General features: G+C 38.6%; 1 protein-coding gene across 8 annotated transcripts in view; it reads left to right on the forward strand.

Annotated features, from left to right (window-relative positions):
* LOC144685471 (rap guanine nucleotide exchange factor 1-like) overlaps positions 1-26,884 on the forward strand; it is a 184,590-nt gene that overhangs the window by 101,222 nt on the left and 56,484 nt on the right. For 5 of the 8 annotated variants that reach the window (XM_078550011.1, XM_078550013.1, XM_078550009.1 and 2 more), the window contains one exon: positions 6,703-6,905. In XM_078550011.1, coding sequence (XP_078406137.1) covers positions 6,703-6,905 — 203 coding nt within the window. Of the gene's footprint in view, positions 1-6,702; positions 6,906-12,559; positions 12,734-23,351; positions 23,607-26,884 lie in introns of all 8 variants that reach the window. The other 3 variants (XM_078550014.1, XM_078550008.1, XM_078550015.1) reach the window with 2 other exon arrangements.

The raw sequence follows: 26,884 nt of genomic DNA on the forward strand, positions 1-26,884 counted from the left end.
ATTGTTAACAAAAAATGTCGTCATGGTGGTTGCAATGCCCCCATGGCATCACCAAGAAGCTTGATATAAATCTCCTGCTGTGTTCATTACACTTGGCCTTTAAGTTATACTTCTTTCTACTTCCCATTCTTTGTGGCACCAACCAGAAAAGCAACTAGTAGCATCTGCTCTGTTAACCCTGCAGCATTGTTCTCACCATTTTGAGGAGAATGAGTACTCATTTCTAGTGGGAATTCTACTCCTGCACCAAACCTATTGACTGTTCTCTTCGCATTAAGGTAAATCCCTGCTCAGTACCTCTGTGCACTGCCCACCCCCCACTATCCCTGCTTGATCAGCCTCTCAATCATTCTCAACATTCAGCCCCTCCATCGGCACACTGTAGCTACAGTGTGTACCCACTACAGTACTACAGAAAATCACCAAAAGATTCAGTAGTACTTCCCAAGCTCATTATGACCACAGACCTAGAAGGACAAGGGCAGAAAGTTTATCCTTCCAGATTCTCCTCAAGTTGCACCCCATCCTGACCTAGATATGTTCCTTAATTGTCATTAGATCAGAGTTCTGGAACTCTTAGCAGCACTGTGAGGATCTCTTCACTACATCGGCTGCAGTGTATTAAGAAAATGCCTCACCACCACCACATTGAGAGAAACTAGGGATGAGGCATAAATACTGGCCTTGCTAGTGATGCTCATATTGAGTGAATAATTTTTTTTTTAAGTTTGCAATCTAAATTTTAAATTGTGATCTGGGTTGTTAGGAGGACTACAACTTATTTCGGAGTTGAGAGCAAAGGTTGGGAACTTCAACTCCCGATGAACCTCTGAGCTTTTGCATGTGCGCAGTCCGGGAGCGGGCTGCACGTGCGCAGTTCTGCGGTACAAGTTCTTTTGGCCCAGGACAGGCCCAGCGGCCTGCGCATAAAGAAAGGGAAAACGGTGTGGAAACCCGTGTCATGTGACTGGGAGTGGCACACCATGGAAGACTAGTGTCCCAGGCAGGGGATAGGGAAAGGCCCCAAAGTGAGAAGGAAACAGGTCCCAAAAGAATCCCGGAGAGGGGACAGGAAAAGTTCCCAGTTTAGTTAAAAGGAGAGCAGCAGAGAAACATGCTCTAAACAAGAAAAGAGCTGCAGTGAGCAGACTTTAAGTGAAGAGGGTTCAGGAGAAGCCCTGAAGATCCAAGAAGGCAGCCAATGCTGGTGACTGTGCTGTGGGCCATTGGGCCAAAGGTACCCCTTTGGAGTAGTAGTGTTCTGCTCGGCATGGCTGAAGAGCTGAAGTTGTACATGTGAGTTGGTGCTTGTGTGTGTATTTGGGAGTCCAGAGGAACAGAATCTGGAGATTGAAACCCTGTGAGGTGGGCCGTCGTTGATTCCGTCTGAGTTGGAGCAACTTTTGGAGAGAATTCCCAGGTTAGATCTTCAAAGGTGAAGACTGGATTTCCTCATGAGAGAGTTTTACACTGAGTCAACCAATCTCACTGAGAGTGATGCCTGGGTGGGTTGTTGAGAAATCCATGGAATTGGTTTTTGGTCACATTTGGCATTTATGCAATCTGGTCGACCACATTGTGTCTGTTAACTCACAAATTAACTCCTCAAATTAACCCTGAATGTTAAAGTATAAGATAGATGTAAGAAATTGTTTTATTTTTCTGGCCTTGTATAACAAAGTTTATTTTTGTTTGTTCAAAACCGTGGAATCTTGTGATTTTATTCACTGAGCAAGTGCCTTGAATCTCAAACTTTGTTTACTTTAAACAAAACATTATTGGTCCCTAACTGGATCTTAACCAAAACTTTGGGACCTGGCCTAGGATCATAACCAGGTTAAGTTCTCCTGGACCAGTAGTTTTGATTTCATATTAGTTTTGTGCAGTGTTCTTCCATACTCATTAGTAGTCCAAATCTCGCTGCATGTTAGGAACTGAAAGGTATAATCATTGATAAAAGACCAAAAATGTATACTGGAAATTTAGACTGTTGGTAGAAGCCATTGGCAGTACAATAATTTGCACATTGCGCTTTATTCCATGGTTTTTCTATAGCATAGGATAGCATAGGTATTAAAAGTACAAAAATACAGTATGTATGGCAGTTAGTATATGAAGAGAAGATTCAGGATCCACTTGACGCTCTAATAACCTTACCACTGTACTAGGAATTTTAGTTTAACATTTTTCATCCTTCTCAAAAAAAAAATTAAATCAATTCTGAAGTGCATTCAATTCCTCTAATTATTTATCCTGTTCAATGTTGGAGTCTACCAACTTCATTAGCTTCATATCATCTGAAATTTAGTCACTGCATTTGTGACTCCTCTCTCCAGGTCATTTATGAAGGTATTAAAGAGAGATCTCAAAACACAACCCTGTAGAACCCAATGGTACCTTTTCATGGGCTTATGATAATCAGTGTACAGCCTCCCTCTGGATTCTACTGGTGAACTAATTCTGTACCCACTGAAATATTTCTACTGATTCCTGCTTTATTTTCAATATCAGCCTTTCCTAGAGGAGAGGTATCAAAGGCCTCACTGAAATCCAAGTACACCACTTTCATTTCTTTCCCTCAATGAAGCGCCTTTGTCACACAATGAAAACTCACTAAGTTGGATTGACAAGCCCTCTCCTTCATGAACCTATATTAACTCTTTTTTTTGATTATTTCTACCTAGATGATCAGGATCTTACTTTTAACAAGGGTCTCCATATCTCTGCTTACAATGGACAGCAAACCTACTGGTCTATCATTTCCTGGATCTCTTGCAAACTTAAAAAAAAATTTAGAATATTTGCCTTTCTCAAGTACCCAGATACTCCTCCAGTATTCAGTGATTTGTGGCAGTGTTCCTGCAAATTCCACCCTTTTTTCCTCAAGGCTCCTTGGATTGTCCATCCCCTGTGTTTAAGGTGCTATTAGTAACTCATCACTTTGGCCAGTGTTCACCAGCTGACATGCAAAGAAAGTAATAAGTGCTGTCAGGCACCTTCACTGGTTATTGAAGAATGCCATGCAATTCTTGGTATATATTTTATTAGTATGAAATTGGTGTGTGAACCATCTTTGCCTATCTGCTAATATGTTGTAATGCAGTTTTTCCCTCCAATTGTGTAATTGTACAAGTGAAAAAGTAACCATAGATGTACTTATACATATGCATAGATCTTGATAATTGAGTTTTTCTTCAGTCTATATATTTCCATTTGTGGTATAATAGACAGCAGTATTGCAGATGGAATGTGGATCTAGATTTGGAATTCGGAAACAGCTGCTCTCAGTTTTCCAGCCCTCACCAAAAGGCACTCTGTCAATGAACATCTGTTCTAAATAAGATAACATGGAGAATTTGATTTTCTTCACTTAATGTTATATGCTACAGCTTGAAGCTTTGTCTTTATTTACAATGATACATTGCACCCATTTTACACAGGAACTGAATAGGATGTGATGTAGACACCATCTGTATAGAACTGAGATGATATAAATGTGGTTAATTGCAAAATCATGTATACATTCCTATTGAATGAATACTTGTTCTGGAACAGTGCCTCTTTCTGTATAGTCGCTGAAGAGGAAGAAAGATTTAGCTGTGAGAAATTTATTCCTGAGTTGTGGAACCACAATGTACAAAAATGTTCACAACATAGCAGATAAGTTTGACATTGGTCCTTTTATGAACTAGTAGACTCTCTAATGCTGTCAATAGGAGGCATCTTGTAAGTTCTTGAGTTAAATCATTCCACCACGTGAGCTTCTTACAGCACAAACTCAAGAAGAGGGAAAAATAAATTTTGGACTGGTCTAGTTCTAGTAATTGGTTCTGTTTTAACAGAGCACTTGTACTTGCTATTTTGAAGCTCCTTATATGGTTCCCAGGCCTGCCTTTGTTGGAGGGTACGAAAGAGGGAAGGGATCTTATTTGGTATCAGTTCAGTCGACATTTGATAGCCAAGCAAATGACCACTCAAAAAGCATAGAGCAATAAGTCTGCTAAGGCCCGTATAGAAAGGAGCCAGGCTGCAAATAACCTCCACTGCAAAGTGCAGCCAAAGTCATTAGAAGTAGATAAATTCTAAAATATTGAAATTAGTTTATTATATCCCACATTGATAGACTACATTAATTATTAGACTGATACATGGTAGCTTCTTGTCTAAATTTTCTTTATAGTGGCCTCAATTATAGAGAATCCACATGAGCTATTCTCTATGCAATGTAACTCTCCTATAATGCATTGAGCAAAATACTACAAATGCTGGGAATATGCAAACATAAAAGGGAACATCTGTAAATACTCGGCAAGTCAGGCAGCATCCGTAGAGAAATCGAACTGCTTCAGGTGTGAGGTGTGGTCTTCAACCTGAAATGTCAACTTGCTGTTTCCCCATCCATTGCCCGATCTTCAATATATTTCCATCTGTAATGCACTTTCAAATCTAGTACACTGCCTGCTTATTGGTTTCTGGATAATCCGAACTGCTGCACAACCTTAAGGTCAATAAATCTCAGGCTGGACAATCCAAGCAGCTTTGAAGGGAGAAAAGGTGGAATTTGCAGGAAGGCTGCCCCAAATCTGAATACTGAAGAAGTGTTTCATGACTGGAGAAAGGCACATGTTACTCTTTTTTAAAAAAATTTTTGATAAGTGATCCAAGAAATGACACAAACCAGTAAATTTGCTGTCCATTATAAGTGGAGATAATGAACATCTAAATAGAAATAATCAAAAGAGTCAATATGGGTTCATGAAGGGGAGGCCTTTAAATCTAGTTTTTAATGGGTTTTCTTTGTGACAAAGGAACTTCATTGGGATAAGGAAATGAATGTGGTGTATTTGGATTTCAGCAAGGCCTTTGATCCTTTCCCCTAGAAAGGTTTTCACTGAGAATAAAGTAGGAATCAGTAGAAATATTTTACCATGGTTACCAAAATAGTTCACCAGTAGAACCCAGAGGGCAGTTGTACAGCGATTGTCATAAACCCATGCAAATATTAATTGTGGGTTCTATAGGGATAGGCTTTGGGGTCTCTCCTTAATATCTTAATAAATGACCTGGAGCAAGGAGTGATAAACACAGCGACTAAATTTGTGGATGATACAAAGCTATTGAAGTTGGTAGATTCCAGCATTGAACAGGATAAGCAACAGGAGGATTTGAATACACTTAAGAACTAGGCAGATAGGTAGCAGATGAGATTCAATGTAGAGAAATATGAAGTACTTCACATTGGGACAAAAAGATCCAGAAAGGAACTTTTATTTAAATGGAAAGAAAATAATGTGCATGGAAAGTGAAAGAAATCCGAATTACAGTAAATTGAAGCTGAGTAATGCAAATCGGATGGGACTTATTTAAAGATCAATACTAAGCTGAATTAGTAGAAAGTCCTGCCACATTATAAATCATTGTAATGACCACAGTTCTGGTTGCCTCTGTACAGATAGGATATTGCAGTTATTGAAAGGCTGCAGGAGAGCAATGAATGATTGAAGGGATGGGATTATGATGAGTGATTATGTAAATTGGACATGTGCTCATCTGTAATGGAGAAACTTTGGTGGGGGTGGGGAAGGGGTGATGTGGTTCCTGTTTTTTAGGATTCTAAAGGGACTAGATAATATATTGGTTTGCCTTATTCGGAATAGTAGAATAAAAGGACGAGCCCTGTGCTTGGGCGGGGGAGTAAGTTCTAAACTAATTTGCAGAAATGTTTTTTAGTGAATAAGTGGTAAACCTTTGGAATAGGTTCCTTAGTGACATGGTGGAAACAAATAGTACTGATTTAATTCAAATGTAAATTAGCTAAATTCCTTTCAGAAAATATTTTGGGATGCAGTATTTGAGACATGACCTGTAGTAAGTGTAGCATGCTTGATATGAATCAATGACTTTGGGCCTATTGTTCCCAAATCTTTCTGCCAAAATGTCAGCCAGGACACCAGAAGCACACTTCTCCTGTTCTTCAGGATCTTTTGCAGGTAGATGGGCACTTAGTTTAATGTCTCATTTGAGATATAAAAGATAGCACTTCCAGCAATGCCATGCACACTCGCTATTCATCACAGTGTCAGCCTGAATAATGTGCCCAAGCCCTACAATATGTTTGAAGCCATGTAATTCTAGGTCCAGTAAGAATCCTACATTAGAAGAAAATCAAAAGCACTTCATTGGCTGTAAAGTGTTTTGGATAAAAATTGCAATTATTTGTGATCAGCTATTGATTTTCTTCAGATGCTGGCAGGCTTGTTATGTATCACAAGGACTTTCTGATTTAGTTATCTTTCTATCCTCGCTCCCAAAAATTAGCACCTATTTTGTCCCATTCTTAGTTCTAAAAGCAAAATAAAATCAAAGGGAAGTGTCATGTTTATTCAGTCACTAAGGTGTATAAACAAATTAGCCTCCAGGTCTTTTACTGCAAGATCAGCAAAGATTTTCCCATCTACTACTCCCTTCTATTCTCCAGTCTTCCTACCTTCCCACTTTCTGCTATCTTGTAGCTGTAGGATGTTTTCTCAGTGTTGGAGGCTTTACCCAGGAACCTAAGAAATTAATCTCAATGATCTTGATAGTACGCTGTCTAACTGCTATGCTGCGAAGTTCCCATTATCACTGATGACTAGGACAAATCCATCCTAATATAGCTTGCTCATTTGTTTTTCTCCTTTTCCTCCCTCCTCAAATTTTTAGTCCATGCGTATATGCAGTTTGTGGAGGATTATTCTGAGCCGCAGCCTCACGTTTTTTACCAGACACCACAGAATGAGCATATTTATGAGCAGAGAAACAAACGGTTTCAGGAAGTCTATGGATTCAATGACTCGTTCAGCAGCACTGATTCATCTCTTGAGATTCTGCCTCCTCCAGTTCTCCCACCCAAACAAAGGCAGCTGGTGAGTTTGACTTTATTGTTTTTGCCAGGAATTCATAAATGTCTAGATGTATTAGGGTTCAGTTACAAGGCTCATAGATCTGAGAGTCGGGGAGCGGGTGCAGCAAAACTGATGGGAAGGAATCACTTCAGTGGGCTGCAACTAATAGATGTTTCCCATTTTGAGAAACTTGGCTCAAATGTTAGCATCCATCATAGTGTCTCAAATTTTTTGATAATTTAATGCTTATTGGATGGAAAAGATTCTAAATATGTGCCTAACTATATCTTTTAATTGCTAATGGATTTTGTTTTACACAGTTAATTCTTGCTTGTAATAACTTACTATAATGGCTCAAAATAGGTTGCATATTCAGTAAGGTACTTAATAGAAAATGGACTTGACCACTCAAGTTATAACTTTTTCATTTAATGTGTAACTTGTAAAAAATAATAGTGATGCTATGTGCAGTTGAAAATACTATGATCTGTGCAGCCTTTGTGTCTCATCCAGTCCCAAACTAGTCCCTTCCAGGCCTTCCAGTAGCATCTGTGTAGCATCGCTTGCTTTTCATTAAAGCTCAAGGATGCTTATATTATTCTGACCATTTATATTTTTTTCTGGGTTGGAAGAAGTGTGGTTGGCCAAAGGGAAATTATTTACAGGCAAGAAAACAAATCAGAATCTCTTTTTGAGCTTGCTTTGGTCAGTTAGATGTTGAACCTGAAATTTCTAGGTATATGGTTGATTACTGTATATTGTAGCCTTTGGTGAGTAAGGTCATTGCTCAACACTTTGTCTCTCTCCCTACATCCTAGTTCCATGTACTAGATAATTTTTAGTGCCCCTGTCTGTTTTGGCACAGAATGAAGTGTTTAGCTCTGTTTTGTTTAAACTAGTGGCTTAAGTTGTCAAAGTTGTCAAAACTGTCAAAGACTAATCATTAAGATAAAAGTAAAATACTGCCGATGCTGGAAATCTGAAATGAAAACAGAAAATGCGGAAAAACTCAGCAGGTCTGACGGCATCTGTGGAGAAAGGAACAGAGTTAACGTTTCAAGCCTGTATGTTTGAGGGTTAAAGGAAACTTTAACTGTTTCTCTCCCCACAGATGCTTTCAGACCTGCTGAGTTTTTCAGCATTTTCTGTTTTAATATTATTGAAGACTAATCATTCTTGATCTATTCAGCTTTCATAGTTTATTGTCATACTTCTAATTTCACCTGCTTATTTTGCTGCTACATGATTTAAGAATGCAACTGATGTTGGGCAAGTTTATGCTTGGTATTGTTAAATTTGGTTTCGCTGCCCACAATGTAATTTATGGTCAACAAAGAAAAACAGTTAAGGATTTGGGAAAGAAGGTGTAAAACAATGCTGTCAGTGCCATTGCATTTCCCATCCAGTCAATTTTTTTAAATTTAAATTATATGCAATGGGTAAATCTGTGACCACCTTCCTTTTGAGGAAACAGCTGACACAATTATAAGCTAAGTCTCCTGAAAATATGTTGTTGGAAATAACGTTGTGTGCCTATATTTTCTATTTTCTACATGAGTATAAAATGCTTTTAGCAATCCACTTCACTACATTTGTTCCTTCCCTAGTCTTATTTACCTTTTTGCTAGACCCTCAATGTCTGTTTCCATAACATTGGATATAAATAGTGCTCATTATGCCATATTTTGTGCAGATACTTAAACCTGTATGCATTCGGGACCTTTTTTGTTATAAATATGTATATCATGGCAAAGCATTGGATTCAAACCATCTGAGATTAATCCTAAAATGGTGTTTTATGACACTCTTTATGCAAGTTTTTAGCAATGAACATGCAGGATTATACGAGTATTGCTGCTTTTGTAGTTTTGTCCTATTATAAGATACTAGAAATGGCCAAACTTTCAAAGTTGAGTTGATGGTTGTGGTTTACAAGACCAAATATTTCACAACTAGAAATGGGAAAGACAACTTGTTGCATGAGTTCTGCCTGGTGTAAAAGCATTCGTTATTCAATCATTAGGTGATATTGGGAGATGTCCTTTGCTGGTTTAGAAAAACACTGTTGAGTTGTGGTAGGATTTTTGACTTTCTTGGAAGGATGCAGTCTTTTGTGATTTTAAAAGTGAGAATTGATATTTAGTTGCTGCTTAGAGTGGAAATAGCTAGTGATCCTTTTGGCAGACTTGTCATTTTCTCCTATTTTGCAATGTGTTGTTATCCTTCACCTTTTTAATCACTTTCCATGGAGATGCTGCTTTTTTGTATTTTTTTTATTCTTTGATGGAATATGTCAAGGACAAGGCCAGCGTTTGTTGCTCATTCCTATATGTGTCAGAAGGTGGTGGTAAGCTGTTGCCTTGAACTGTGGCATTCCATGTGGTGTAGGCACATCCACAGTGCTTTTAGGGAAGGAATTCCAGGATTTTGACCCAACGACAGTGAAGGAACACTCATAGTTCAAAATTAGTATGGTGTGTGGTTTGGAGGAGAACTTGCAGGTGCTGGTGTTTCCATGCATCTGCTGCCCTTACTCTTCTAGGTCATAGAGTTTGAGGTTTGGAAGGTGCTGTTGAAGGAGCCTTGGCAAGTTGCTGCAGTGCATCTTGTTGATGCTGCACACTGCTGCTGTTGTGCGTCGGGTGGTGAATGTGATGCTGATCAAGCAGACTGCTTTGTCCTGGATGGTGTCAAGCTTCTTGAATGTTGGAGTTGCACTCATCCTGGCAAGTGGAGAGTATTCCATCACACTCCTGACTTGTGCCTTGTAGATATTGGATAGGCTTTGGGGCGGTCAGGAGGTGAGTTACTTGTGGCAAGCTCCCAGCCTTTAACTGACTCTTGTAGCCACAGTATTTATTTTGGCGGACCAGTTATGTTTTTGGTCAATGGCTAATCCCCAGGATGTTGATGGTAGGGTTCAGCACTGGTAATGCCTTTGAATGTCGAGCGGAGATGTAGCAAGGGTTAACTGCTGGCTATAAATTTGGAAGTTGAATAACTTGAAAAGATTTTGCAAAGATAGAGTTAAATTATGATCCTGTATTCAATTATAGTACCACAGTTGTATTTGAACCAAGCAGTGCATTTTTGTACTGTCTTACTGGCAGATTACATTCTTTAGAAAAGAGAACAATGGAGTGTAGATTTCTGACAATTCTTTGGAAAAATAGTGCAGTACATATGTTGGCTTGAAACTTCTGAATGCATTGAGTCTGCTAAAGTAAACAGACTTTTTTTTTTTAAAAATAGTGTAGTTATTGAAATAAATAGGGAAGTGACCATCTGTTGACCCAAGCACATTTATACAATATTAACTCGCACAAACTCCATCAAACGACAGGTAGGTCTGTTAATGCTAGAGACTGTCCAGTACATTTGGAGCGTAGAGACACCATTCTGGTCAGACCCTTGAATTTAAAGGTTATTACCGTGACGGTAAATATGTTTTTAAAATATTTGTCATTTTCTGATTTGCTGATTTTTAAAAAAATCACATGTAAAATATTTGGGAAGAATTTTTGATTATAGAACTTGGTTTAGTTTCGCCAAGATTTTTTTGTCAAGCCAAATGTTTAACATGCATAGAAACCTATACACCATCTAAACCAAATTACTGAAATCCACACACGGTTCCTGATATATGGCGCATACACTTAGGAAGGCGCAGCAAGTGCCAAAGGCCTAGGGATCTCCAAAGCATAGTACTGCTCGAGATTAGCCAGTTTACCATCACACATCACTGACAAGCTTCCAGCTACGTGTTCAGCTGGGATCATTGTGTTCATTAGAATATTGGTTTAGTTATTTCTGGTTGCATGGGAAGAATCCTAGCCCTAGTGGCAGGTCTACTTCTCTAGCACCCAGTAAAGTCAGTCTTCAGCAGTGCACTGCAGACCTGCCAGGTGCAGGGATGAGGGAGTTCAGTTACATGAAGAGGTTAGAAAAGCTGGGATTGTTCTGCTTAAAGCAGAAAAAAGATTTAATAGAGGTGCTCAAAATTCAGAGGGGTTTTAATAAAGTAAATAAGAACCTGTTACGACCGGTGGATGGGTCAGTGAGCAGAGGACACATATTTAATACAATGGACAAAAGAACCATAGAGGAGATGAGAAATGTTCTTACACAACAGGTGTTATAATCTTTTTTTATAGGGTAGTGAAAATAGATTCAATAGTAACTTTCAGAAGGTGATTGGATATAAAAGGAAAATTTTACAGGGCTGTGGGGAAAGAGCTGGAGACTGGGACTAATTGGATAAATCTTACAAGAAGCACAGATACAATGGGCTAAATGGCTGTCTCCTGTGCTGTAAGATTGAGATTCTCACCACATTACTGAGTAAACTAAGTAAGATTGGCTAATTTCAAATTTGCCATCAGATGTTTCACTTTGGAACCAATTTAACACCAAAGAAAGAGGTCACAATCACCTGCAAACCCCTACCACCCACCCCACTCCTCCCCAGTTAACACCTTTTACACTGCATCTAGGATGATCTAATAGATTTTGATGTGCAGTACACAGCTGTAGCTGATCATCATAGCAGCTCACTACATAAAAGTGAAGCAGTTGAAATTAGCAGCCCTATCCCGGGACACTTAGACACAGTAAGTCAATTAATTATTGAAGGATTGCAGAAAATTGTTAGCGACGCAGAAATTATTTTGCAGTTTACTCAACTTAGTTTGAAAGCATGATGTTTTGTGCTTTGAGTGTCTGGGCACTGAAAAATATCCTGAATTGATGTTGCTATTTTTGATTCATTTCATATTTTGGTTGATTTGAAGCCTGTTGCAGTCTCTCCGAAATGTGGTTTTGCCAGCAATGAATTGTATTCAGATGAATTAACAATGAATTCCTAATCTATCAATCTGTCTGGAGGAGGTGCTGAGAGGAAGCACTTCTCCGCAGAAATTGGTGTCTTGTACACGAACAGTATCAACAGAAATTGGGAGCAATTATTTTTTTCTTTGAATTTGGGAAAGGCTAGTGGCATTGGGGTGACTGAAAGAAACTAAAACAACAGCCGTATTTTTTTACATAAGATGTAAATCCGGATTTTTGGGTTCCTTCACAAAACTTTGCACTGCCTACTTGGTTGGAAGAAATAAACATGGACCATTTGTATGTGTTATATAAGGGAAGGAAAGATTGCATGATACAGGATTAAACGAACCTTCATCTAGTGTTTTTACCCAGTTAGATTATCCAAGGCCTATGAAGGATAATTTGAACAATCTAGAAAAGTGAGTAATTTGCCTTTTCTGATTAGCACTATTTGTGTAAACAACTATTCTCCAAGAATAAAATGTTAAACATGGTCAATTATGCTGTGTAGATTAAGCCATATGTTAAAACTATTTCAACGGAGACTGCCCTTGGAAAAAGAAATGTCAAAGGTGACTTTTCAGTAAAACTTTGCTTGAATAAATTCCACATGAAATATTACAGGCAAACATCTACTGAGTACCACCTGTGACATTCTGTAGATCCGCTGCAAATGTCAAAAATCAAATATCTTTTTAATTTGTATAGTTGTGTAAATATTTCAGCTTTATAAGTTGACTTTTTATAACATTAAATATCCTCCAAGTTATAGTTTATTCCCTTACTATTGACATTTCTGTCTCTATCTCTTTGTGTGTCTGTCCCTCCACTGATGTTCCAAGCAGGCATCCTGTGTTGCTGCTTCATCTTCCTACTCCTCTTCCTTCTCTTCTTCCTCTTTCTATCTTCAGCAGTCGAAGGTGCTTGTCCTGCCTGAGGGCGCCAATACTGCTACCAGTATCAGCATGTCCGTCTCCAATTCCTTCCTGAGTCGTCACAACTCCTTATCCTCATCTTCGGTGAGTGTGCTGACTAAAGCTTGTGCCTTGTGATCGTCTGTGTGAGCGTTCTTCCATCTGCCTTAGCGAATCAAAGATGAGGTCAGACTGGACTATAATAGTTAGGCTTTTGAAGAGAAAAGCACTACATTATCGCCAGTTTGAGAATTGCGTGTTGGTTGGTTGGGGTGATTTAACTCGTGGTCAAGAATTTTCATTTGCACTTTTCTGAATTAGAGCTCAGCAACTGAAATTGTAGGATGGGTTTGCATCATATTATTAACCAAAGCTTACATTGGATGGCCATACAGATAACTCTAGTTCTTTGTTCAGGTTAAGTGCCCTTCAGAACTATGGAGTTCTCATCAGAATTTTTCCTTTTCTTTTATTCTTTTACGGGATGTGAGCATTGCTGGCGAGGCCAGCATTTATTTCCCATCCCTAATTGCCCTTGAGAAGGTGGCGGTGAACCACCTCCTTGAACTGCTGCAGTCCATGTGGTATAGGTACACCCAGTGCAGTTGGGAAGGGAGTTCCAGGATTTTGACCCAGTGACACTGAAGGAACAGTGATATAGTTCCAAGTCAGGATGGTGTGTGGCTTGGAGGGCATATTGATAGTGGGGGATTCAGTGATGTTAATACCATTGAATGTTAAGGGGAGGTGGTTAGATTCACTATTGTTGGAGATAATCATTGCCTGGCACTTAAGTGATGTGAATGTTACTTGCCACTTAGCGCAAGCCTGAATGTTTTCCAGGTCTTCCTGCATATGGACATGACTGCTTCAGTATCTAAGAAATCATGAATGGCGCTGAACATTGCACAGTTATCAGCGAACATCCCCACTTCTGTCCTTATGACGGAGGGAAGGTCATTGGTGAAGCAGCTGAAGACAGTTGGGCCCAGTACATTTACACTGAGGAACTCCTGTATGAGTTATTATATGAGCAACTGATATTTCAAGTTACTGAACAGAGAGGTTCAGACTCCTAATTTCACAACATTAGAAAAAAATCACCAGTATCCTGTGAAATAAGGCTGCATTCTGAGAGCCTTTGGTACTTAAAAGCATAATGTAGTGACTGCAGGGGGCAGAAGGCTTGGGAGAGGAGGAGCAGATTATTGCTGGGCCTCCTCAGAAATCCTGGAAGTTTTCTTATAATTATCTAGGATTACGTAGCAACTACAGATGCAGAATTTGGCATCATTTAAATGGGTTGCTCACCTTTGCCTTTGCTGAATAAATGTTTTATAGGCTAATAATTTTTCTTTTATGTAGTTTACCTGCCTTTGTCATGAAGTTCATACTTTTGATAAGCAGACATTTGATCAAAACATAGAATTTGTCAGTTCTCATCTTTTTATTGGTAGGGATTCTGCACCATACAATTTCTTGTGAAATTAGTTAATTGCTTATTATTGTTCAACTAAAGCCTCTTATTTTTCTTCATCTGAGTTTCTTAACCTTGCAATGCACATATACAAATGGTTAATATTGCAACATGAGCCATTATCAAGCGTAGAACTGTTGCTGTTTTGTGCAGTTAATCATAGCCTTTTCAGGAGTCCAATGTTTGTGAACCAGATCCAAAATATGACTCTTTTCTGATTTCCTAAACATCTACTGTAAATAGAAACCACTTGCGTGTACCCATTCTATGATTTTCAACATAAGTTTCAAGAAAATATATATAAACCCGTTGCCAATTTATCCTGTGAAGATTATCCATTGCTTTCACTCCTACCTCCCCTCATTCCACCTAAAACACTATGACCTCCACAATTCTTCCTAGAATTGCCTTGTTCACGCTTTCATATTCCTCTTGCAAAACTTAATGCCCACTGCCTGGTCAGCACAACCAGTTAAATTCTAGGAAACCAATTTTCAACCAGTTTCCTCCAATTGAAGTGTTGACTGCCAGGGTATCTTCACTTCCTGAGTCACCCTATTACTTTCCTGCAGTGCTGAGGATTTTTGTGTGGGGTCAACTAATTGTGCATGATTAACAAATCAATATTAAATGATTACACAGTGAATGTTTTTAGGTATTAATCCAAAAGTATTGTGAACCTGAACCCTTTGCACTTGAACCTGATTACATTATATTGAAATTAAATTATCTTTGACTGTGTTAAGCAAAATCCAACTGCACTAATTTTAAAAATGGTTGTTAAATAAGACTCATTGCAAAGAGCCATATTGGGTCAGAAATGCTCTACTATGCTTGCAATCTTCAAAAATTGGACTATTCTGTGTATGTACAAATTAAAATTCACATTAGACTCAGCAGCTGAGAACAACATAGACAGCAATTGAACATGGGACATTAGTTTTTTTTAAAAATTCTTTATACACCACCAGCAGTACTTGCACACAGAGCTGTATTCTAAAGAAATATTTCTCTGTCACTGGCATATTTCAAGTGTCTTCAGCAAAATCTGTGGAATAAACAACTAAAGTAAAACTTTCCAGAGCAAAAGGTTGTAGCAGAAGGGAAAATCCTAATGTTAAAAATGCTAAATTGAAACCTAGGCAACCAGCATCAGAAGGATCCCTGCTAGCACAGTTCATGCTGTCATGGCTCATGGGAATTGATGACATATATGGAGTAGGAGAGATAATTAACAACATGCCTTATTTGTGTGATTCATGCCCTGCTCTTGCCCCAGCAAGTGACAGCATTCAAAACATTCCAGTGCTGTTCCAGGCATGTCAGGCAGGCGGCTTGTGGCTGGTCACTTTGATTTTTGGATTGGGATCAGCATGATATCAAACTGTAGTGGGGATGGGGATAGATCACAGGAAATTAATTTCTAGTTTCTTGGTTTGATCTAAAATAATAGTGAATTGGTAGGTTTTTAAAATATTTTCAAGGAAAAATGGGTTTTACCTACATTCTCATAACTAAAGGACCTTCTCATAACTAAAGGATCACTGACTAATGTTTGTTTTAGTACCTGCATTTTTGCCTGTAATATTTTGTCAAGTTAGAAATGGCTACAAATTAATGGACTTAAAAAGAAAGTGGTAAACCTAGAAATTCAAGTACCTTATAACTTGCTACTTCTGTCGACTTTTTTGCTTATCCATTTAAAAAATCCATTTTAAAATCCATTTTTAAGAGTGGAATTGTGCGCTGATACTAAATTAGAGTCTGGCATCACCATAGAGAAATAGCCAATTGAGGAGCTACATGATAGGTGTAAATTTTAATTTTTCATGTTTGTGTTAGTTTCTTTTTAAAAAGGCTTTTTTGGAATACTACATCATGAAGTTGTCATCTTGTTCCTCCCACTTCTCCCTTCTCTCTCTCCACACCACACCCCACCCCCCGCCCCCCCTGCCAAAAAAAAGAGTAGCTTTCCTTTTCTACTGTGCAGTACTTTGAGACACAAGTAGTGAATTGCTGTCAGCTCTCATTCAATGCTGTTTATGAACTGAGATGTTAAATATTTAAAGGTGATGCAGATTAACTCTCCTCCAATAGACTCCCCAGTTCAAATTAGAAACTTGCATGTGAGGAATTGTAGGGAAAACTCTGTCTCTTATTTACCCTGCAAAACACAATATTGGTCCACCACAGAACTGTGAAAACTGGACACCTTCAAATAGGCACAGGAGGTTTGAGCTGTCTGGTTTACTGGCAGTTATGATTTGTTCTAATACAGAATCTGTTTTTTTTATTATAGTATTAATAAGATTTTAATCAGCAATAATGTGCTGACTGGACTGTAAAATGTATCCTATTTCAGTAGGATAAGTAATGTATGAGAAACCACAAATTAATTTGGTTCGCCATTCCACACTTGCCAAGAACAGTTAGTAGGGTACAGTCTGTTGTGTTTAAGTCATTACCTGATTGCTGACTGATTATTTTAAATAACTAGTTTAAGAGCCCAGATTTTCTGCCCTTTTTTGTTCATTTCTGTTAACTGAGTCCCCTTATGACTAAATACTAGGGATTTAGAACTAATCACTTTTAATATGTCTAGATCATGCCTCTACTTCTGAACTTTGTAAATTGGAGCATGCATGGAGACTTTCAGAACAATTATGTTGTGGGAATAATTAAACCTAAAATTGCAATTTATCTTTTTCAATATTTGTAAAAAGGTTTATTGTTGTAGTTATCTTTTTAAATGGCATATGTTGTCTACAGCCGTAACAACTTAGAATAAGTTGGGGAGGGAATGGAAGAGTGACTGCATAGTTAAGGAGATGGGACTGTCAAACATCTAAATTACAAGTGACCACAAGGAGACCTTTTGAAGACAGTGAGAGAGCAAGCGAAGTTATTTCGGGGGAATTTCAGAATGTAGAGTCCAGTGACATCACTAAACTGGGAGAGGTGAGTATGGCTGGTTGGTTGGCTACAGCATCTTCATAGACCTAGGAGAAAAAGGGCAAGCATTGAAGAATAGAAAAAAATCACAATCCAACTTTAAAGGAACCATTCAGATGATCCAATTTTAGAAACTATAATGCACGCAGGAAAGTAGTGTTTTTAAAAAGTTTATTGCAGTCATGTAGCCATTTTATTCTCTCTAAGGGACCATTTTGGCAGCTTCTGCAGAGTGATCTACTCCTGTTGGAATTTTGCAGTGTGCTATGAAAATACTATTGCAGACCAAATTTAGGGCAGGTGGAGGAAAGCCTATAGACAGGCTAAAAACTGAACATTGCAAACAAACACAGCTATTCTTTAGTTTCAATGTAAGTTTTAAACAAGTGAGGGGATTTGAATGTGTATCATAAGGTTAGTGCTTCTGGTGATGTTTGAAGTTATTAATTCAGAGCTCTGAAAATCCTTTGCTACTTCCAAATCATACATATTTTCTGTTATGTAACATTTGGAATAAAGTTGTAGTGCAAACAGTGGTATCGATTTTCATTTTTTCTGATGTGACTAAAATTCAATATTTACTTAAAACTCTCTAATTTTCAACAAAAACACAAAATAAGACTGGGGGTATATTGAAGCCACTGAACTTTGGACAATCCAGATCAAGTTATAAGCTTGTGGGGTTCCTCTTGTTTCCCATGTTTAATGGGGCTTGCTACAATGTTGGTTGATCACATGTATACCAAGCATCATTTTTGGATGTGGCAGGTGGTTTCACAGCCAGGTGGCCTTCTTGCTGCTAACCTCCCCCCACCACCCCTTTACTCCACTCCCTGGGGACCAGTACTGATGCATGCTGGCTTGCTTGCACCTGTGGCTGGGTTCTTTCGTAGCCAACAAGTTCTTGAGTGGGACTTGAATCTGGGGCCTTCCGGCTCAAGTGGCAGGAGAGCTACCCACAGAGCTAATCCATCTCTAAATTCTAAAATTATAGGTGTTCTTTTTAAAATGAACTGCACATCACCATTGCTGCAAGAAGTTGATGGTGATTTTCAGCTACTATGGCCCATGTTGATAAGTTCTTCATCCCTCATTTGGTTGGGGGAGGGTGCACCCAACTTTGGGTAAGCTTGCACTGTGGGAGAGCAAATTTGAACAATTAATGATGTTCAAACTGGTATGACCTGACATTCTCATCAAAGTTTCATGACATTTTTTCAGCCAGACTGGATTCAGCACCTACAATGGACATTAATTGGCACCCCTTAACTTCCTGTAATATCTGCTGTACACTGGTTCCGGACCATATTCAAACAGGTTATGGCAATGAGTTTGGGAAACAGTTACACCTAATGCAATGCAAGTTCTCATTTTGAAATTTTACTTTAGTATTCGCCATCATTCTTAAGGTACCTTAATAGACCTTTAATTCAGTGTGGCTTAAGTGTTATCATTCATTAATATGAAAGATTTCTGCTCTAGATGCCATTAAAAGATCATTTTAACAATCACTGTTTTACAATTGTCCCAGTAATAATTCACTCTTCTAAAACTGCCCTCCTGCCACCGGCCCCCCACCGATAAAAAATGTCATGCTCATTTCTGCATCTATGGTTGGTAAGTATCATGCAGGAGGGCAATCAAGGTCAACAGCAGAAACTTGTATTTACATTTGCCCCTCTAGCGGTATGTAAAATGCCCCAAGGTGCTTCACGAGGCGAATGATTTTGAACAAAATTTGACAGACATGAGATATTAGGGTAGGAAGAGGTCAGTTTTAAAGGAGAAGAAAGCAATGGAGAGATGAGAGAGGTGGAGAGGTTTAGGAAGGAAATTCGAGAGCTTAGGGCCTAGGCAGTTTAAGTTATGGCTGCCAATGGTGGAATGATAAAAATTGGGAATGTGCAAGGATCCAGAATTGAGGAGCTCAGATCTTGGGTTGGAGGAGGTTGTAGGGCTGGGGAGGAATGGGGTTATCGAGGAACCTGCAAACCAGCATGAGAATTTTCAAATCAAGGAGTGGCTGAGCCAATGTAGGCCAGCAAGCATAGGGTTGATGTGAACAGTAATTGATGCAGGTTAGGATATGGGTAACAGAGTTTTAGATGAGCTCAAGTTTACTCAGGGTTGAAAGTGGGAGGCTGACCAATGATGTCACTTTGTCGTTGTGTAGCCTTTTAACTTGGGGTAGCTATATTATCTTGAGAATTAAGACAAGTAAACTAATCAGTGATAAATACATGGGATTTTTTTCCCCATCACACTTCTGGCTTATCCAGTCTGTGTTTCATTACGGCATTACAATGTGAAACTCCTAACTCCTTTGTTATGAAGATTGTGGATAAATAAGTGGAACTTCAACTTCAGATTTATCATGGCATTATAAAACTTAGACTTCCTTATGATACCTTAAGGTTAATTCTATGATAACCATGTTTAATTTCTCTGGTTCAAAAAATGCTAACCTACATAAATTTAGCAGTGCTTTCCAGACAAAGAAAATTTAATTTGTAAGCTGTAATAGTTATTTATACTAGTTAAGTTGCTTTACACATTATGAAACGGTAGATAAGTGCACAATTATGACAGCTATGCCAAAAATCTGATGTATTTTTGATATTTTGGGGCCCCAGTGTAACCCAAATCTATGTAAATACTATCTTAAAGAGTAGACAAAACAATTGGCTCTCAGGACTCTTATCGTTATACTATTATTCATTTAGTGTGGAAAAAATGACTAAGCACATTCACTGCCAGCTAAATTATATAAATACAACAGCTTTGTGCCATGCAGTTAGATTTTTCTGTTTCACTTTGCAGATCTCAGCATTTGTCTCCTGGCTGTCCTGCAGATCAGTTATGCTATTTTTAACACACAAAGGTAGAGAGATTGAGATCAAATTGTTGGTGCCAGATTTTAGGTTATCTGTCTGAGCGTAGTGTGTGTCTGGTGGGTGTAGGACTTCACTGTTCTCCAATGCCCTCTGTTTTATTTGTCAATTTTCTGTTGTTACTGAAGTATGTAGATGCTCATCACTAACTGATTCGGGTACCTCTCTAGAGTGGTCGTTATTTAAGAATGCCTTGAGTGTTAGTCGGCTCTTTGACAATGGAGACATCACAGCTGAGCCTGACCTCGTCCAATTTTTTTCTTGACCTCTTTTTCTCTAACCTGAGGCTGCTGAACTCAATTCTAGCTCAATTCTGCCACAGTAGACAAGATTAGTAAACTGCACAAAGAATCAGACTTGGGGCAATCCTGGTTTGTTTGGTTTAGCTATGCACTGAATAAATAAATGTTCTTTTTTTCCATTTATCATTCAACATCAAAGAAAACAGCCAAAATATCTCATTTTTTCTGCAATGAATTCTTTGACTGATGAGACCGTTTGTTGAGGTGTTAGTATAATCCGAACTGGGATAGCATCAGAAATAGGTGCCATCCCATTTGAGTCCTATTATGACACAGCTGATGGTAAAGGCTGAGTCATTCAAATCCCAGAGGGAAACTTGAAACAAATGTCATAACCCATTTTTGCAATTTGTAAGTTTCGAGATGCAGGCTTTGAATTCAGTAGTAATAAGACCATTGAGTCTCGAGGTTTTTTATAAACCTACATGAAACATTTATTAATACAAAGATTGTAAGCACATACATATGTCTATGAAATTACTACTATAATAACTACAAAAGTTTCCTAATTAATCTGACTTTCAGTTACACCCCAGTTAAAGCAACGGTAGAATACATAGATTTAAACAGACCCCTGGGAAAGCACACCCTGGACAGTCACTTTTGAAATGAATTTCTTTCAGCTCTGGCTCCTCGCAGACAGACTTGAGGCTTACAGGGTGGAGGCTTTAGATCTTAGAATCCCCCCTCCTTTTACCAACAGCCTTCTCTCCCTTTATATGTATTTTCCTCTTTGAATGCAAATTCTCGTTGACACTAGGTTTTTTTTTAACTTTAAATCTTTTAACAATAAAACCCTTTCATAATACCCACTTTACTAGTAAGCATTGAAAAAAATAAACACTGTTTCTGAGCTTCACCTGGTTAGGTGTAATATTTCACCCACTCTTTAGAATGGTCTATTTAAAAATGCAAATTTCACCCTTTACACCTCACCTTCTATTTCCCTATGTTTATCTAATTACCATTTCAAACCTACTTCTCTTCTGTACATCAAAGCGCCTAGACCAACTGGCTTTAATCCAATTAAGACAGACACACGCACACCACTATGTTTTAAAATAATTTCCAATAACATTATGGACATTATTATATCTCCTTGACAGTCCAATTTGGCCTTTTCAGTCCGAGTTTGTAAGTTCCTTGGCAAGGATAGCATTGATCACACACTAAGACAGCTGATCAATTTCGTCATCATTGATAGCTGATTTCTTTAGAAAGTTTTGGAAATAGATTCTCTTATCGGGATCTGATTTTTGTCTAAGAAGGGTGGTTTCATCAGTGCTGTTCCTGTGTGCAGCTGCTCAGTTGTGGGCCAAGACTGGTTTATCATAAAAGTTCATGTGATTCTGGTCAACATAGGACAGCAGTTTAACTGTAACTTTGGTCTAGCAGATGTGTGTCTCAATTCTTCGTACAGCCTGGACTTATTTACAGATATTATCATGCGCTTGATCATCTTGATGGATGACTTGATAAATGCTGGTGGTGTTTTTCATCATCTACTCTTTCCATTTCATTTTCATCAAACCAGTTCTAGTGTTTTTGGATTTTTGGGCCCACAGCTTCTGAAGCTGCATTGTGGACTACACCCCTGGAGCAGTTCTAGTCAGTTTCAATGCCACCAGAAGCTGTATTTACAGTGATAATTTTTTTAAATAGCTGTACAGAGTTCTTGCCTTGAGCAAACAGTTTGCCCACACTTAACCTTTTTTGCCTCAATTTAATGTAAATTATGACTTCTAGGCGAATAAGGCAGTGGTTGATTCAGCATCTCTTTTCTTTGGTGATCTTGACTTTTTTTTTCTTCACTGATTAACATGTAATCACTCAAATGCCAGTAAATAAACTCATTAAACCATTAGAAAAGCCTCCAAACTGTGTTCATCCAATGGGAACATATATTGTGCAAGAGAATAAACGTAAGTATAAAACAATCCAAAAGATTCATGGCTAGTTGGAAATGTTGCATAGTTCATTGTTTTCTGAAACCCTACATTAATAAAGAACAAGGCAGTAGTGCCATTCCGTTGAGCCCCCCACCCCAGTTGGGGTCTTGGGTGCATTCACCCTCCTGAGCTCCAACCTCATCAGTGCCTAAATAGATTAATAAGATGCATGCAGATCCAACGACTAGTCAATGCCAAGTTAGACATGATCTCAGTTTGTGATTGATTCTGTAATATTACCTTCACTAAATGCAATCTCTTGCTTTCTATACACAAAAGTTAGCAATAATTATTTGCTATAACTATTTCATTGTAGTGACAAAAAATACTGTATTTAAAAGCTAGAAGTTATTAAGGGTGGTGGGGGGAAGTTGTCATACTTGGAACACAAAATTTCAAGCTCAGCAAAAATTTTAAAAGTGATTGGAGCTAGCTAGCTGGTTCATTTGGTTGATCGGTGAAGCATTGCCCTCTGCTTCCTTACTAGCCTGCATTGATTCTTTGGGCACAATATGATCTTGAGACTGACCAGAAATGTTGCTGTCACGTAGAAGCTAGACTTTGTAGCTGATTCGATAATAGTGGTAGAGCTTAAAATAGCGTAAATAAGGTTATGACTGTTACAACTTTTATTGGATGAATCCAACTGTAAAACTGACAATATTACAGCAGTGTGAGAGCTTGCCAAATCTGAATGCTTGTAGATTTTTTGTAGATCTATAATTTGAGTTTGAAAGCCATTGTTTCTATCAAAAAACAATGATCAACATTTTAGAATTTTGTCTGAAGACACCAAGCACTCATTAGAATAATATTTTTTGTCTTGAACTAACGATGGTTATTTTGCAACACACTAAGGTTTTTGCACCAGTGAAACTGAACCAGTAGGCTTGCCGTGCAGCTCTTTACTCCGTGCTTTCTATTCAAAACATTGGTTTAAACAATCTAAACTTGCTGCTGTTGGATGGGGAAAATGGCACTCAATATATGTTAGAAATTGATCATAGAAAAGAAATAAAAGTAGTTTAAAAGACTTGGTGCATGGTGGGGGAAGGGCAAATTCTCTTAAAGAAATTGCTTTTAAGTTACTACATTATGGGATTGTCTGATTTTTATATTTGACCTGTGAACCTCTCCTTTTTCTCTTCTCAGTTCAAGTCGGTTTTTAGGTCCTATTCGCAGGACTTTGTTCCTCACCATCACACCTCTGCATCTCCTTCTCTCTGCACTATCACCTCCCACTTTCCAGCTGTGCAGCAATCGAGGAGCTCCGATCTAACTTTACCGGGCTCGGCTGGCATAGTGAAAGCTACGGAACTGCTGGACTGCTCTCATGACAATGCAAAGCCTGTTCCTGTCTGCCTCCCTCCTGAATCTGCTTTTCCCACCTCTCTCCAAACTTCTTCGGTGAGAACTACTTATGAATGCTTTGGTGCTTTACAAATCCTGCATTCTCACTAAAACTCCCCGAAAACTGAGATTGGGTTAGGGAATTTGGTTGATGTCTTGATATTTATTCGCCCGCCTCAATCATTTCAGTTTGCTTTAAATGTACAATGACCATTTGTACACTATCCACTCAAAATGAAAATCATCTTCAGAAAAGTATTTTTTTAAAAAAGGGATGTTTGCAAGAGATCTCATCACTTTTTAAAGCAAATGGTCTACTGGTAAGAAAAAATGCAACTTGTGCAGTGTCGATAATTTGGACTCTTAATGTTTTACGTTCCATACTGTGGAATCACTTGAGGAATCGCATAATATAAAGTATAAAGCAGGCAGGGTCAAATTCTGTAGGCTTGTTACCAGCTTTAACCCTCAACTCCCAATCATAGCATATTCCCACTTAGTACCCTAATTGCTCTTGGGTTGTAAAATTTTAAAGTTGTCCAGTTGTGATATAGGCCCACACTCATTGAAAACTACACAAAGTCCCAAACATCGAGGGACTTGCCCTATCACATTTGGAGGAGGAATTGGGAATAATGAAGGGGAAAAATAGTTCAAATTTAAGCATAAAGGATATGGAGAGACATGTAGAGTAAGAGGAGCTTAGAAGAAAGAAACAGAAAGAAAGGAAGGATTGTGAGAAATGTGAATGGGTCAGGTTGCAATGTCCATACATGTATGTGTAAATATTGGAAATAAAGACAAGGAATCAGAGAAACTAATTGGAATGGAGAGTGATGTTGTTTGTACCCTTAACGTAAATGTAGCTCTAACTGTTGTAAAATTGTGAATTAACTTACCCTGACATAACATTCTAAAGTTGGCATGATATGGTTGCAGTTTTTTCAGCGATCTGTGATGAGACCTCTAGATTTCCATTTGAAAAGGTTATTCAGACTTGAGTAAAGAGAAATGACAAAGTTTGCTGATATCACCACATTTGGGGCATGACATACTATGAGGGAGAAACGTTACTGGTTCACCAGCATCTTTTAGGGAAGGAAATCTGCCTTCCGTACTCAGTCTTGCCCATGCAAAAATCCTGCCCCACACAAAGATGTAGAATCCATACAGGTGGAGATAAGAAATAACAAGGTGAAGAAGACACTGGTGGGAGTAGCCTGTCTATAGGCCCCCTAACAGCTATACTGTTGGACCGAGAATAAATCAGGAGATAATGAGGGCATGTAATAAAGACAGTACATTAATCATGGGTGACTTTAATCTTCATGTAGGTTGGGAAAATCAAATTGGCATAGGTAGCCACAAGCAAGAATTCATAGCGTATTTGGGACAGTTTCCTAGAACAATATGTTGTGGATCTAACCAGGGATCAGGCTATTTTGGATCTGGTAATGAGGCAGGTTTAATAAATCTGAGTAAAAGATTCCCTAGGAAACAGTGACCATAATATGGTAGAATTTACCATTCAGTTTGAGAGTGAGAAACCTGGATTGGAAACAACTGTGCTAACCTTAAATAAGGATAATTACAAAGGGGTGAAGGCAGAATTGGCTGGAGTGGACTGGGAAAGGAGTTTAGCAGAAAAAATGACTGATGCACAATGGCAGACATTTAAGAAAATAGTTCATGACTCACAACAAAGATATATCCCAGTGAGCAACAAGGATTCTAGGAAGGGGATAAACCAACCATGGCTAACCGAGGAAGTTAAGGATAGTATGAAATTGAAAGAAAAAACATACAATGTGGCAAAGATTAGTGGTAAGCTAGAGGATTGGGTAAGTTTTTTAAAAACCAACAAAAGATGACCAAAATGTATTGAGGGAGAAAATAAACTTTGAGGGTAAACTAGCAAGTAATATAAAAACAGACAGTAAGAGCTTCTTTAAATATTTAAAAAGGAAGAGAGAGGCCAAAGTGAACGTGGGCTCCTTAGAGAATGAGGCTGGGGAACCAGGAAATGGCAGGAGAGTTAAATAAAAACTTTGCATCAGTCTTCACAGTAGAAGATACTAATGGCACTCCAAAAATACTAAATCAAGGGGCAAAAGCGGGCGGTGGTGGGGGGAGGAAATAAATACAATAACTATCACTGGAGAAAAAGTACTAGGGAAACTAAAGGGGCTAAAGGCCGATAAGCCCCCTGGGCACGATGGGTTGCATCCCAGGATATTCAAGGAAGTAGCTACAGAGATAGTGGATGGACTGGTAGTAATCTTCCAAGAATCCTTAGATTCTGGAAATGTCCCAGAGGATTGGAAAACTACCAATGTAACGCCCTTATTCAAAAAGGGAGGGAGACAAAAAACAGGTAGCCAAAGGCCAGTTAACTTAACATCCGTCATTGGGAAAATGTTGGAGTCTACTATAAAGAATGTAATAGCAGAGCATTTAGAAATGCATAATAAAATCGAGCAGAGTCAGCATGGCTTCATGTAGGGGAAATCATTCCTGACAAATTTATTAGAATTCTTTGAGGAGGTAACAAGCAGGATAGATAAAGGGGAACCAGTAGATATAATATATTTGGATTTCCAAAAGGCATTTGATAAGGTACCACACATAAGGCTATTAAATAAGATAACATGGTGTTGGGGGGAGTATATTAGCATGGATAGAGGATTGGCTAACTAAATAGAAGACAGAGTTGGGATAAGGGGGTCATTTTCACGAAGCAACCTGTAACTAGTGGAGTGCCACAGGGATCAATGCTGGGACCACAATTATTTACAATATATATTAATAACTTGGATGAGGGAAGTGAATGTACAATCACCAAGATTGCAGATGACACAAAAATAGGTGGGAAAGCAAGTGGTGAGGATGACACAAAGAGACTACAGAGGGTTATAGGTTAAGTGAGTGGGCAAAAATTTGGCAGATGGAATATGATGTGGGAAAATGTGAGGTTATGCACTTTGGCAGGAAGAACAGAGGAACTGGATATTATTTAAATGGAGAAACTGCAGAGAGCTGCAGCATAGGGATTTAGGTGCTGTCGTGCATGACTCGCGACCTTATTGAAACATAAGATTCTTAGGGGGCTTGACAGGTTAGATGCTGAGAGGTTGTTTCCCCTTGTGGGAGAGTCTAGGACCAGAGGGCATAATCTTAGAGTAAGGGGTCACCCATTTAAGGCAGAGATGAAAATGAATTTCTTCTTCGAGGGTAGCGAACCTGTGGAATTCTTTACCACAGAGGGTTGTAGAGGCTGGGCGTTAAGTATATTCAAGGTTGGGATAGACAGATTTTTGATCAGTAAGGGACTCGAG

The sequence above is a fragment of the Cetorhinus maximus genome, chromosome 10 (genome assembly GCF_964194155.1).
Source record: "Cetorhinus maximus chromosome 10, sCetMax3.hap1.1, whole genome shotgun sequence".
In the NCBI taxonomy this organism is placed as follows: Eukaryota; Metazoa; Chordata; class Chondrichthyes; order Lamniformes; family Cetorhinidae; genus Cetorhinus; species Cetorhinus maximus.